The sequence below is a fragment of the Ipomoea nil genome, unplaced genomic scaffold, assembly GCF_001879475.1.
Source record: "Ipomoea nil cultivar Tokyo-kokei standard unplaced genomic scaffold, Asagao_1.1 scaffold2565, whole genome shotgun sequence".
In the NCBI taxonomy this organism is placed as follows: Eukaryota; Viridiplantae; Streptophyta; class Magnoliopsida; order Solanales; family Convolvulaceae; genus Ipomoea; species Ipomoea nil.
In genome coordinates this window covers 1,381,791-1,396,506 of record NW_017618993.1, presented here as the reverse complement: position 1 = coordinate 1,396,506, position 14,716 = coordinate 1,381,791, and the positions used below count along the sequence as shown (strand labels likewise).

General features: G+C 34.7%; 1 protein-coding gene across 1 annotated transcript; it reads right to left on the bottom strand.

Annotated features, from left to right (window-relative positions):
• Positions 1–7,404: 7,404 nt before the first annotated feature.
• LOC109153943 (beta-galactosidase 15-like) lies at positions 7,405–11,219 on the bottom strand. The gene is made up of 15 exons (XM_019301832.1): positions 11,049–11,219; positions 10,861–10,956; positions 10,654–10,766; positions 10,504–10,570; positions 10,303–10,395; positions 10,049–10,192; positions 9,874–9,959; positions 9,679–9,784; positions 9,501–9,588; positions 9,304–9,422; positions 9,037–9,198; positions 8,741–8,943; positions 8,441–8,657; positions 8,123–8,341; positions 7,405–8,026 (listed from the first exon to the last, which is right to left on the bottom strand). The coding sequence occupies exons 1-15, from the start codon at positions 11,217–11,219 to the stop codon at positions 7,427–7,429; spliced, it is 2,484 nt and encodes an 827-aa protein (XP_019157377.1). The 3' UTR covers positions 7,405–7,426.
• Positions 11,220–14,716: the final 3,497 nt, after the last annotated feature.

The following is a 14,716-nucleotide window of genomic DNA, read 5'->3' as shown; positions in this document are numbered from 1 at the left end:
AAAATAGACTTAATTTCTTTTTGGACCATTTGTGAATAGTGTACCTGATTAAACAGAACTTCAAGCCGTGGATTGCACACAGTGGGATCGAATTCACCTTGTTCATATGAGTAGTAGTAACATCCCATACATAATGTCATTAAGAGCACAAAAAGGATTACTACTCCCCCTAACATAATAATCCTACGTATTCCATAAACGATAGAACAAAGATTCCAATATGGGATAAAAACTTCCAATAATATATCACTTCATAATGATCCAAAATATACCACTCCATAATAATCCCAATTATTTCGAAAAATAATCCCAAAGATAACACGAAAACTTTCAATAATATATCACTTCATAATGATCCAAAATATACCACTCCATAATAATCCTAAAGATAACACGAAACTTACAAAGGAACCATTAACAAAAAATTCGAATATACTCCCCCTTACTCCAAAAACTCCCCCTTTTTGCCAAATAAATGACAAATGAAGGTGAACATCATAATAGTGGATTAGATTTACCGTGCAGACGGGGTACCCGAGTCAGAAGCATCATCAGTTTCATTTGTAGTAGTGCCAGTATCAGCCCTCATATTTACTTGCTTGTTTACACCCATGTATAATTTTTTCATATCCAATCTTGCATCATATTGATCAGAATCGAATATCAAACACCAAGAAGATAAAACCTTTATAAGCAATCTCATCCAAAATATTCCTCATAAATAATCTCATCAAGTAGATAATCCAAGAAGAATCCAAATAAGGTGATGATTATAAAATGAGACCCCATAGATTATGATGAGCCCAATAAACCGATAACCCAACGAGATAATCCAAAAACTGATAGAGTCCAGTAAGAGAATTCATATATACCTAAGAAAACCAATATAACCGAAAATACCCAATAAATACACAACTTGAATTTGTTCATAAGAGATTAAGATCGAAGAACTCCCCCTCAAAATGTACAGCGTGATTGTTTCCTTTGCCAAAAAATTTCACATTAGCTTGAAACTGTAATTGTGACTCCATAATAAGTTATTTGCTTTGTTTGAACCTGCAGAAGATTTTTAAAAAAAAAATGAAAGGCCTAGAGCCATGCACACGCAACTTGCAAACAACTCAGCAAAACACATAAGAAAGAAAAAATTCAGGAATTTTCAATTTTCAATTCGAGTCAAACAGATTAGCAAATAAAACAGTAAGCACATTCATGTAAAGCAAGCCAAAGATTCAAAAAAAAAAATATCAAATTCAGACATAGACACATATAAACCAAATTTAGGCACAGATTCAGACTAGATATCACGAAAAACACACAAATAAACAATTTAGGCACAGATAGCGCAGGAAACACATAGATAAACACAAATATGGTCATGTAAAGCATATTCAGCCAGAGATTCAACTAAAGCAACATCAGGCACAAATTCATATGAATCACTTTCAGGCAAGAATTCATAACAGTTAGCACTATAAGTACACAAGAAAACACAGATACGGTCATGACCGGACCAGCAAAACACATTCACATATTGTGCAAATATTAAACAAAATGCATCAAATTTTCATTCAAATAACCATAGATAATTCAAAAGATGCAACACAAGAAACACCAATAAAGTAACATCAGAAAAAATAGGTTTAAAAGCACTCACAACAACACAAGTAGAACATTTAGTAACACATAGACAATAGTCAAGAACAACACACAAAGAATCAATCTGCAATTTTGAGTAGTAGGTAATGAAAAGAACTAATTGCGAGAAAAAAATGGAATAGAGGACAAATCAATCATAGAGAGACGCACCCACAAAACAAAGGACATAGATGCAATGTAAGAGCATGTACGAACAGACCCATTAATTCAAAAGATAAATTCCCTTATCCTGAAACAGATTATATCACAGATGCAGAATATTACACTGGCAAAGATGAAGAATTTCAAGATTTTGATGAATGCAAGGATATTGATGTAGAGGGTACCAAATTAGGTAAAAGAACACATAAAACTCAGCTTTAGATATACAAAAATTTGCAGGTAATTCACAAGACACATTAGACAAATACACCCAAAAAAACATTCAAGGAATTAACAAAAGGAATTAGAGAGTGATGAACCTGTGTTTACAGCCTCTGCCCAGAACTTTTGTGGTAATCCTTTGGTGTTTAATAAAACCCTTCCCATTTGCTGAGGAGTCTTTGGAGCTGAATACTCATGAGTGATTCCTGATTGGTTATAGAAGACATCGAACAACTTGTTTTCGAAATCTCTGCCGTGATCACTTCGGTTTCGAACAATGGATTCATTTCTTTCCTTTTGGAGTTTTAATCCCAGTGTTTTGAATGCTTCAGGTGCTTCGGATTTTTCCCTGAGAAAGATTACCCACGAAAAGCGTGAAAAGTCATCGACACATACCAGTATGTATTTCTTACCTCCGAAGCTTTCTGTTTGAGTTTGGACCAACGAGATCCATGTGGATCAATTATAGGCATCGACTTGTGTTTATGGTATGTTGAGCTGGATGAGATTATTTGGTTTGCTTCCCATCTTGACAGGCACCGCAGATAGTTGACTCGACTTTCATCTTGGGTAAACTACGAACACCTTCTACTTTTACAAGTTTATCAAGGAGTCTATAACTTAGATGACCCTTTTTTATTTTTTGATGCCATAGCTCGGCTTCATTCATGCTAGTCCTGCAACAGAAGATATGTTAGTTAGAATATAGCAATTGTCAGTTGACCTTTTACCTTCCATAACGCATTGATTTGTTTTGTCCATCACACTGCAACTATTTTAGTGAAGCATATGTTCTAGTTTTGGTCACATAATTGACTTATGCTGATAAGATTAGCGTGAAGACCACGGAAAAGCTAAGCAACACTTTGTCCAGTTTTGGCAAACCAGCAACATTCAGAGTGCCTACGCCAGTCACCTGACCTTTGAGACCGTCACCAAAGGTAACTTCACCTTTACTGGTATTTACGTTGTTAAGGAATTTGGCATTTCCTGTCATGTGACGGGAACATCCGCTGTCAAAGTACCATTTCTCTTCTCTTCCTGCACTTTTAGAGTGAAACGAAACAAACGAAATATAATCAGTCTTTTTAACCCAAATTTGTTTTGTGAACAGTTGTATGTTCTTGTGCCTGAACTTCTCGATCCTTTGATCCTTGTAGAAATAGTAGCATTCAGGTCTGGTATGACCGCGTAACCTGCAATAGTGGCAAACGGGATTATATAGTTTATAATGTATCTTATTTGCGCTTACTGTACCATAGGAGCGTTTCCTTGTGCTGGACTCAGGGATATCTTCTGGATCAGGTCCAGATGTTTTGACAAATACTACCTTATCTTTGGAGTTACTTCCAGTGAAGCCCAAACCAAATTTTGCAGAAGATTTCCTGCCGGAATCAAGAATTTTATCAAGTGTTGAAGTGGTATCCATCATTTGGATTTTTCGCTTGTAGGTGCTAAGCTCCATTTTCAAAGTCTGTACTTCTTGCTGGAGTTTTTCTTCTCAGTCGGCTGCCTCATTCAGTAGTACATTGCCAGTTTGTACTTTGTTTTGTAATTTTTCTTCTCAATCAGCTGCTTCTTTAAGTAAGACATTCCTATCAGCTACTTGAGTTTGATATACTTTATTGGCATTGGTTACAATCTCTATCTCACTAGCTAGTTTGCAGTTCATTTTTCGTAAGGCTTCCCATTTGGGATACAACTTATTAAACTCTGCTTCAAAAGGTAAAGTATTTAGTTCCACATCTTCTGCAGAGACATATTCACCACCTTCTGAGTCTTCAATGGGTTCTGAACAGCCAGTGACTCGTGCCATAAATGCAACAAAGTTACCCGAGATTTCTTCGACATCCGATCCAATTGTATCAACGTTAGGCTCGTCATCACTCCAGGTAATGGCTGACACAGACTTTTTGCGTCGAAGATAGGTAGCACACTCAGCTTGTACATGTCCAAAGCCCTCACACTCATAACGCATTGATTTGTTTTATCCATCACACTGCAGCTATTTTTAGTGAAGCATATGTTCTAGTTTTGGTCGCATAATTGACTTATGCTGATAAGATTAGCGTGAAGACCACGGACAAGCAACACTTTGTCCAGTTTTGGCAAACTAGCAACATTCAGAGTACCTACGCCAGTCACCTGACCTTTGACACCGTCACCAAAGGTAACTTCACCTTTACTGGTATTTACGTTGTTAAGGAATTTGACATTTCCTGTCATGTGACGGGAACATCCGCTGTCAAAGTACCATTTCTCTTCTCTTCATGCACTTTTAGAGTGAAACGAAACAAACGAAATATAATCAGTCTTTTTAACCCAAATTTGTTTTGTGAACGGTTGTATGTTCTTGTGCCTGAACTTCTCGATCCTTTGATCCTTGTAGAAATAGTAGCATTCAGGTCTGGTATGACCGCGTAACCTGCAATAGTGGAAAACGGGATTATATAGTTTATAATGTATAGGAGCGTTTCCTTGTGCTGGACTCAGGGATATCTTCTGGATCAGGTCCAGATGCTTTGACAAATACTGTCTTATCTTTGGAGTTACTTCCAGTGAAGCCCAAACCAAATTTTGCAGAAGATTTCCTGCCGGAATCAAGAATCTTATCAAGTGTTGAAGTGGTATCCATCATTTGGATTTTTCGCTTGTAGGTGCTAAGCTCCTATTTCAAAGTCTGTACTTCTTGTTGGAGTTTTCTTCTCGGTCGGCTGCCTCATTCAGTAGTACATTGCCAGTTTGTACTTTGTTTTGTAGTTTTTCTTCTCAATCAGCTGCTTCTTTAAGTAAGACATTCCTATCAGCTACTTGAGTTTGATATACTTTATTGGCATTGGTTACAATCTTTATCTCACTAGCTAGTTTGCAGTTCATTTTTCGTAAGGCTTCCCATTTGGGATACAACTTATTAAACTCTGCTTCAAAAGGTAAAGTATTTAGTTCCACATCTTCTGCAGAGACATATTCACCACCTTCTGAGTCTTCAATGGGTTCTGAACAGCTAGTGACTCGTGCCGTAAATGCAACAAAGTTACCCGAGATTTCTTCGACATCCGATCCAATTGTATCAACATTAGGCTCGTCATCACTCCAGGTAATGGCTGACACAGACTTTTTGCGTCGAAGATAGGTAGCACACTCAGCTTGTACATGTCCAAAGCCCTCACACTCATAACACTTGATTCCTTTATTGTTGGGTCTTTCTTTGGACTGTCCTGGACGTGAGACAAACTGTTTGAAGTTTGACGCCCCTGTCCTAGGTGCAGTTTTGGACGACGTTGCTCCCCTTTGTGAATTTCTGTTGCTTGTGTTTTTGGATACCTGTTTCAAAATTTTGGAAAACTGTTTAGTCAAGAATACAACTGTATCATCACTAGTTTCATCTCAATCGGATACAACATTATTTTCTTCAGCGGCAAATGCAACATTTTTTTGTTTTTTCGTATGATCAGTTAAGATTTCTATTTCATATGTTTTAAGATTTCCCATTAACTGAGTGACCGATTTATTCTCCCAGCCACCATGCTCTTGGATGGCTGTGACTTTCATTCGAAACCTGGGAGGTAGAGATCTCAGTATTTTCTTAACAAGCTTTGCTTGCGAGAATGGTTCACCAAAGACCATTACACGATTCGCCAGATCCTGTACGCGTGTGTGAAAGTCGATGATTGACTCATCCTCATTCATGAGAAGGTCTTCGAATTCCGACTGGACCAGTTGCAGTTTTGACTGTTTTACCGATGTCGTTCCTTCGTAAGTAGACTCAAAAGCCTCCCAAGCACCTTTAGCTGAAGGAATACCTGCAACAATTGAGAACAGACTTTCATGCATAAGAGAATAAATTGTGTCTAAAGCCTTATCATTGTTTCCAGCGTTAGTTATCTCTGTTTGAGTCCACTCAGTCTCAGGCTTCGCTACTTCTGTTCCGTCAATGCTGGAACGAGGTTTGGTGGTATGTGTCCAACCTGACACCACAGACCGCCACACAGCTTCACCTTGAGCTTTTAGATGCGTACGAGTGCGAGCCTTCCAATAGGCGTAGTTGTCGCCGGTCAACTGGGGAAGGACTTTAGTTCGATCCATTCTGTAACACTTAACACCCCGTGAGATCAAACAAATAAGAGATAAATAGATAAATAATAAAATCCGCTGAAGAGATGAATTCAAGGGGCACGGAATCGCCAGATCGATAGACTAATAAATTAAGTCTACAGGCTCTGATACCAATTCAAATTGCACCGTAACACTTTAAAAATAAAAGCAATGTGTTTTTACTCGTTAATTAAGTTATGCACCAGTTTCGTTAATTAATTAGACTCGATTAAGCAAAAGTGTAAATAATGAAAGCAGAAAGCATAAAAGAATGTAAAAACACAAAGGAATTGTTACGCAGTTCGGAGCTCCTTCTCCTACGTCTGCGGGGCAACCCACGTCTGCCCAATCCACTATAGATGTTCACCAAAAGGAGTATTACAAGAGGTAAATACCTCCAGCCTTTACCACTACCACTCTTTCTAACACCTATCCAGGATTGAAACACGAATACCCGAACAATCTTCACCAGCAGTACCACGTACTGATCATGTAGTACAGATTAAATATTCTTAAGAATTAAATAATAAAACACATTAAAATGGGAAGCTTTGTAAATCAGATGTGAGCTCTTGAATTGTTAATCTCAAAATTGGCAACTTTCCTCTTTGGTGTAGCTTCCTTTTTATAGCTATTATTCACCTTAATATTAGCTCCCTTTTATTCAAATAAATCTCAGCCACATGCTTTTGTTTGAAAGCTTCCTTTTGTGCGTCGTTGCTAACTTTCTTCTCATTTACCAATGCATACCATCCACACATTTAGATATCACATGGTCCAAAATTGAATTAATTCTAACAACTCTAATTAATTCTAATAACAACACTAATTAATTCTAATAACAACACTACTAAATAAAATAGCCAATAAGGTTTAACGTGTAGAATAATTTTACACTTACACTCTGCATCTTGACTAGGACAACAACATATATTAATACTGGACAACATATATTTTCATCAAAATTTTGTTCTAAATTATCACTTTTTCTACCCAAAAAGGGATGAACTGTAAGCTCATAGAGTTCACTATGTTAAAGAGTTTTGGCTATACAATGGAGTACGCGAGAAATTTTTTGAGCACAATTCTGGATTAACTTGAGAGTGAAAGGGTATGTTGTATGACCTTGTTTGGAAGTAGCACAAGAATAGCTGAATTGAAGTAGAGAAAATGTTGAATTAACTAAATAATAATTTTCATATATTATTGAATTAAAATATATGGATAAAAAAGACTGAATTAGTCTTCTAATCTAATCTAAAATCTAAACATAAAAGCCTTCTAATCTAATCTAATCTAAGCCAACACACTAACAAGTAGCTTCAATGGCAAGCCTTCTGATTTTGGATTTGCATGTCGTGGTTGGGAAAAGGGCTTCAGAAACATTGAGAGTGCACTTCTCCTTCCCCACACAAGCCGATTGAATCACTGGTATGGTGTCGGTGGCATCACAATGGCTTGTTTCAAAGGAGCCGCAGCTACCTATTGGTTCACCAAAGCTACCAAACTTGATCTTTGAGATCTTTCTGCCTCCTCCTTGGCAAGACAATTCCATTGTGTTTCCTTCTCGTACATTGGCACATATGCTTCCTACTGTCACGGTTTGCACCCTAACTTCTTGAGGACGACCGCCCATCTCTTCGAACAAAACCAATTGGTTGTTCCCCGTCTTACGTAGGAAGGAACGTGGAACATGGTACCATCTTTGTGAAGGTTTTCCACACCCGGTTACACATTTTGATCCACCATAATTTCCACGATAGTCACATTGAGGGCAGCCATCGGTTTTGGCAAGGAAGGATGGCCAGTATCTACCAATGTTATGGCCATTCACCCAAGCAATTCCCTTCCCCATTCCTGTCAAATCCAAAACCACAGAGTCTTCACCTGCTGGGGTCTTAAAGAATGTCTGCAAGATCAAAATGAGCACAAAAGTTACATATGAAGTTTGTGTGGTAAAAATGGGGAGAGTATGTAATGTAATTAATGGTATGGATTGAGTTACCTTGTACCAAATAAACATTCTATCTGTTTGGAAGTCAGATTCGTGCCATGTTAACTTATTGCGATCATCAAGTTCAAAAAGGCCTTTCTTAATTCCATGTAGTCCGACCATATATGTCCATGTGTTCTTTGATAAATCCATCCCTTCACCATTTGGTTCAACTAGCTTAACTGGTCCAATAACTCCTTGTCCTACCTTTTCAAAATATTGTCCATAATTCTACCCACAAAGAAAACACAGTGAAGAATTAGGGAAAAAGAATATATATATAAAAAAGAATAGTTAAAAAATTGATGGTTGTAATGAAAAAACACTTACTGGTAATCCGACAGTCTCGCTAAGTAAAGAAATTGTATTGATATCTTTTCCGAGTTTTACATTCCTTTCAAATGAAAATGTAAACTTTCCATCATCTTGAGCCCACTCAGAACCTATGTGCTTGTTGTTAAAAAAGGCATGGAGGACATGGCTTTTGGTATTAACTTCAAGAGTAAGCTCTTGACCCAAAATTGGATTGTTTTCATCTATCTTGAAACTGAAAAAATTAAAACAATACTAATCAATTAGTGATCAATCCTATAAAAAAAAATATAAAAAAAAATTGCAAAATATACATACCTTGTCATGTACCACAAGTAATCAGTAGTATCATTTGTTACAACTTTCTGATCGAACAATTGTTTGGCATCAAGAGCATCTATCAATACTGAGTTTTGATTTTTGTGACCGTACTTGAGATGCATAATAGTTTCAGGCCTATATGACCATTTCAATGCCCCTTCACTTAGCTTCTTTACCATCACAGTTGTTTGAGCATTAACCTACATACAACAAAAAAAAATGTCAATAAAATTGTTAGTTACATTCATGAATATTATAGTAGATGTAGATGATGTCTTTAATAAGTTACTCACCCGGGCTGTATTATAAATTTCGGTTTTGCAGTCAGGGAGAATTGTGACAGACCATGCAGGAGTGGTGTAATTCTTGCCTTCAAAGGTGATGGATATGTCATCTTTGTCGTTTGCATTTCCTAAGAAGCATACCCTTTTCCCATTGTATTCATACACTGTTGACTGAAAAATATAATATAGAATGAAGTCATTAGATTCATTAAAAATTGAAAAAAAAAATTAATTGGTATTGGAGAATTATCAATTATAATGAATTGTAGCACTTACAGACATCATCCTTCCATAATCTGTGTTGGTTGCATTGCCATACAAAAGTACATCCTCCAATGAATATAAAAGGTTATGGAGTTCCTTGAGATGCCCCCACTTTGGTTGGTTCACATTGCCTAAATCATTTCAACAATTGCATTAGTATCAATAGATCAGAATAAGATCAGATTAAAGTTTGGTAATTAGAACTTTACCATATTCATCGAGGGGAGCATTGTAGTCATATGTTGTAGCAATGTATGGTCCACCCGATGTCCTTCCGAAATTTGTTCCACCATGGTACTAAAAAAATGAGAAAGTAGGTTAATTTGGGGAAGCGGAGAAGTAATAATAGACAAATTTTTATGCCTAACAATACATATTACACGATACCATGTAATAGTTTTGTAGAGATCCACCATATTGGAAAAAACGAGCAACAGCAAATGCAAGATCTTCGGCAGGTCTGTGAGGGTCTCCATCACCCCAGTTCTTAAACCTTAACATATTTTTTAATCAAAATTATAAGTGTAATTAAATTTTCAATTAATTACATAAATAAACAAAATAAAATTAAAGCATACTAACCAGCCACTCCAGTTTTCAGTCCAAAATTTAGGGTTATTGTTCTTAGGCCAGAATTGATCACAATAAAATCCATTGCAGGTATTAATCTGCATTTTTTACCAAGGAAATTAAACTAAATATATATAATTATATTACCAAAAAAATATAAAAATAATTTTAAAAAATAAAAAATTACCATTGTTTTGGGAGCATCATCTTCTTGACACATGATCCAAGGCACTCCAATATTCAGAGACAGAGCAAAATCCGCACACCAATTTATATACTTCTTTCCTTCTTCTCCGTAGTGCGATATAATATTCCCATACTCATTTTCAATCTATTTTTTAAAAAAAAAAATTATAATAATAAATATTTAAGTTTGAGGTGAAAATTTTTAAAAAAGATTAAAAATTAAAAAAAAAATAAAATAGAAAATGGCAACATTACCTGGGCAAGGATAATATTTCCCCCTTGACTAGCAAAAAGTTTCTCTCCTTTTACCATGTCTACAATTTTCTTTGTGAAGATTCCGATCTCCCTCTGAGCAAAAAAATCGATTTTTAAAAATTTGAAATGCAATAATAATAATAATAATAACAACAACAACAACAACAACAACAACAACAACAACATCAACAATAATAATACCATGAATACTGCATTGTTGGTTCTGAAAGTTGTGTTTGGCATGTTGTATAACCACACAGGAAATCCTCTGAAATTTAATACATTACAAGACTTTAAAACCTCCTAAAGATTTATAATGTTTATGAAACAAATATCAAGATTGACATTTACCCAAAATTCCATTCTGCACAAACGTATGGACCTATTCTTAGCATAGTATAAAGCCCTTCATTTTTTACTGCCTTGAGAAACTGTATCAAATCTTTATTTCCCGAAAAATCATACTGTAATATTAAGTAAAAATTAAAAATAAATTATATATAAACACATATTTCCAAATTAATTAATAAAAATTTATTAAAAGATTCCATTTTCAACCTCTCGGTAATTAGGTTCATGAGCATTCCAAAAAACATAAGTTTCTATAGTGTTGAGGCCACCATCTTTTGCCTTTTTGATCAAAGAGGGCCACATCTATATAAATAAACAAATTTAAGATATTAACAATACAAAAAAATATATAAAAAAATTATTTTAATAGAGTATATAACAAAATTGAGCAATACTTGAGCTGTGCTACGAGGATAGTGAATGGAACCAGAAATGATGAGTTTTCTCTGACCATTAATTTTTAAAGCGCGATTATCATATGTAACTTGTAAAGCATCATAAAAAGGTAAATTGTAAGAAAATATAGTGAGAGCAAGTGCCATGAAACTAATGAGTAAAGATGCCATTTTACCAAAGAAGAATAAGAATAAGAAAAGATTGGAATGAATTTGTTGTTTTAGTATTCCCCTATTTATAAGAAGGAATTGAAGTATGTAGATAACTATCATGATCTAAATAATAGCTACTTTTACTAAGTAAAAATGTATTATCTTCAAATTATCTTTTAAAAAAAAAATCAAAAGCCTAAATGATGTCAAATTTGAATAAGATTTTTATCACAAAATTTATTTATTTATTTTTAAATCATTGAAAATACATCAAAAGTAATAGAGGCTTATAAAATATTAAGTATGAAATTAATTAATAAATAATTTTTTCTTAATTTGTTCCTTTTCTAAGAGTTAAAAAAAATTATTCATTTTCACTTTTTTTTTTAAATCCATTTTTGTGAGAGATAACGGTGTCTTATAAATAAATTATACTCGGTAGATAATATTGTTCCAGAAGATGTAAAATGAAAGAGGACTAGCATAGAAATAAAAATTTAAAAATGGAAGATAAGATGTATAGTTAATCAAGGAGGATTAATAAACGCATAACAAAGGGCAAAATAGAACCGTTCATTTGACAAGTGCATCCATGCTCCATCCCTAGGGCGTTCAAGTGTCCGAAAATTTCCCTTCTACAATCTCCCACCCTCATATTCTAAGTAAATAAACGCATAATAATAATTGATGAAATATTATCTTGACATAATGCAAATAATAGTAGGAATGTCTCGGGGCTGGGGGCTTAGCTTCGTCGTCTGACTGGAGGCTGTAGTGAGGGAAACCGTTGGAAATATGTATGAGAAAAAGGTCCAAAGATGATGGAAGGTATAAATTGGATCCCTTGTGCGTGTGGGCTAATTGTGCGGCTACCTCCGGGGGCGGGGGTCCTGTATGTGGGCTTAGAATTAGTTTGGTAAAGGTGTGATCGTTTAAAAGAAATATATGCTGCATTATCTGGTACTAAAGAGACAGATCGCAGTCCAAAAACCATCTATAGCGCAGTGGACATACTAATACGGGAATGCATGAAAGAGGATTTGTAAGCTCATAGCTAGGGTGTATTTTGGCAATACTTTCTCATGAGTAAAGCTAAATTTTGGATTACCTTCAATGTGAAATAGTTTTTTATGCCATAAGGAAAAGCTTATGAGTGTGTTTGAAAATAGTGGTTAGTTGATTGGTTAGTGGGTTTGACTAGTCGATAACATTTGCTGATTGTTGGTAAATTAACTGTTAGTTGATTATGTCGTACAAAATGACTTTATCAAAAAGCTGTTTTGAGAAATTTTTTGAATTTGTGTTTTGGAGCAATAATCTGATACAAAAAGTTAATTAGTCACTCATATTGGTTGTTTAACCAAGTCAAACAGCTAATATTGATCAAACAAACCAAAACTGATTGATAATTAAGCGAACTATTTTACTAAAAGGGCTTACCTTGATGGCATATATAGACATATAGTTATCATATATAGTAATTGAGATGTCATATATATGACCTCATTTGAATAATATCCTCGTCCAGTCTTCCGCTATTAATTCAGGCAATCCTCTCTTCATCAGATTATTCAGAAGTTACTGAAGAGTAGAGTTTTATCCCCAGCACGAGACATAGCAAAAATGTGTGATTTTGAAATGTATTGATCCAAAACCCTAGACAAAAATGTGTAAAGTACTAATGCCATTACCTTCTTTTCAAAACCCTATTTGAAAAAAAGGTAATTGGACTACCTTCTTTTATTTCTTTTCACTTTCTTTAATTAAAAGTCCTTTACTAACATATTAATTAATTATTTAGAGTTGCAAACATCATTAATTTGCATTGTTTAATATATGTGATTATACCATCTTCAAAGGAATTAAAGAATTGATACGGATTGATAAGCATCATTCTTCATTCTATATTTAATTAGAACGTACACAATCCTTGCAATTTTTATTACTTCGAATTTGGTTTTTTAAACTTTTTATTTTATTAAATATTCATTAATATTGGGGAAAATGACGAGTTTGGTCCCTGAGTTATAATGGTAGTGACGACTCAGTCCTTGATTTATATGACCGTATCCATTTTTAGTCCCTCAGTTATGAGCGAAGTGGCGCATTTAGTCCCCGACAGTTCAAACTGACGGAAAAATTTAAAAATATTTAAAATTTTAGGGATAAAGTAGGAAATTCACATTTTATTCACTTTCTTATATTGAAACCACTTTTGCAACATTATTTTCAACTTCCTAGCATTCTATTTTAAGGTTCTTCATTTCCAAAAGCAATTCAATAATCTTCGTATGACTTGTTAGTAACCTGAGTCTCGTATAAGGAACCTGAGTCTCGTATAAGGAACCTGTGACTTAGTACAAACAAGAGAACATCTCATGTGCCAATCTTAAAAGTTTCTACTTTCCCCCGATATGGACGTCACGTGGCTTGCATGCACCAGGCCTAGGAGCCTGTGACACGCGGCGCTATACCCCTAACAGTGTTGGATTACTATCCATATGGGCATAGCTCGGGACCGAGTTCGTAGAGGTCGGTCAGGGGCAGTGTTGGATTACTATCCACATGGGCATAGATCGGGACCGAGTTCGTAGAGGTCGACTGACCCCGGGTTCAGGTTCTGGTGCGCCCAACCGGGGGAGACAATCAGGGACCAATGTAATGGTCGAGATAATGTCGGTTCATAACTATTTTCTCAACCTCTTGAAGCACAAAGAGTCAATATCGCCTCCACTGAGGCTCGAACCTAAAACCTCCCACCGAAGGAAGCAACTTGGTGCCACTAGACTACAAGGTCCTTAGCTGGGTCATTGGATTTATTTTTATAATAATTATAATTAAATTATTTTATTCTTTTTCTCATATTTATTTTAGTAATAATATAATTACATAAATCATATTACATATCGATTTTTAAAGATAAATGCAGACAAACGAATCATATATTATTCAATTAATTTTGTGATAGTTTTGCACTAATTTTATAATTAAATAAATTTACACTTTCAAATATTTGAATTGTTTATAATTTCATCTTTAATTTTATTATCTAAATATATAATAAATTTTTTTACACCTACATCATACGGGTAATTGGACAATTATTTGCTCGAATTCAAGCAAGCATAACATCAGAAAATATAATCGATTCGATCCATTTCATCAATTACACTATATAATATTCGTTGTTATAATTTATATAATTGTATATCGATCTAAATAATTTTAAAATATTATAATAAATTCATTCCCTCAACTGTGCCTTAATCTAAATAATTAATAATTAATAACAATAATAATAATAATAATAATAATAATAATAATAATAATAATAATAATAATAATAATAATTGCCCGTTTGAGGGGATCTCCTCCCTCAACGGAGCCTTAATCGTACGCATGCATAAATGAGGAGCGAGAAAAGATATTAACAATGCATTTTCTCTCTCCTCTGTTCATGGCAGGATTGGCAGTTTATTCATTAAATTTTTTTTTAAAAGAAGGTAAGCTGATTA

What these genes read in the sequence shown, in the direction of transcription:
- LOC109153943 (XM_019301832.1), bottom strand. Translation starts at nt 11,219, where the DNA reads ATGGCATCTTTACTCATTAGTTTCATGGCACTTGCTCTCACTATATTT. An exon ending in ATGATGCTCCCAAAACAATG is followed by an intron (nt 9,960 to 10,048) that starts GTAATTTTTTAT and finishes TAAAAAATGCAG; the next exon opens with ATTAATACCTGCAATGGATT. An exon ending in CTCTACAAAACTATTACATG is followed by an intron (nt 9,589 to 9,678) that starts GTATCGTGTAAT and finishes TCATTTTTTTAG; the next exon opens with TACCATGGTGGAACAAATTT.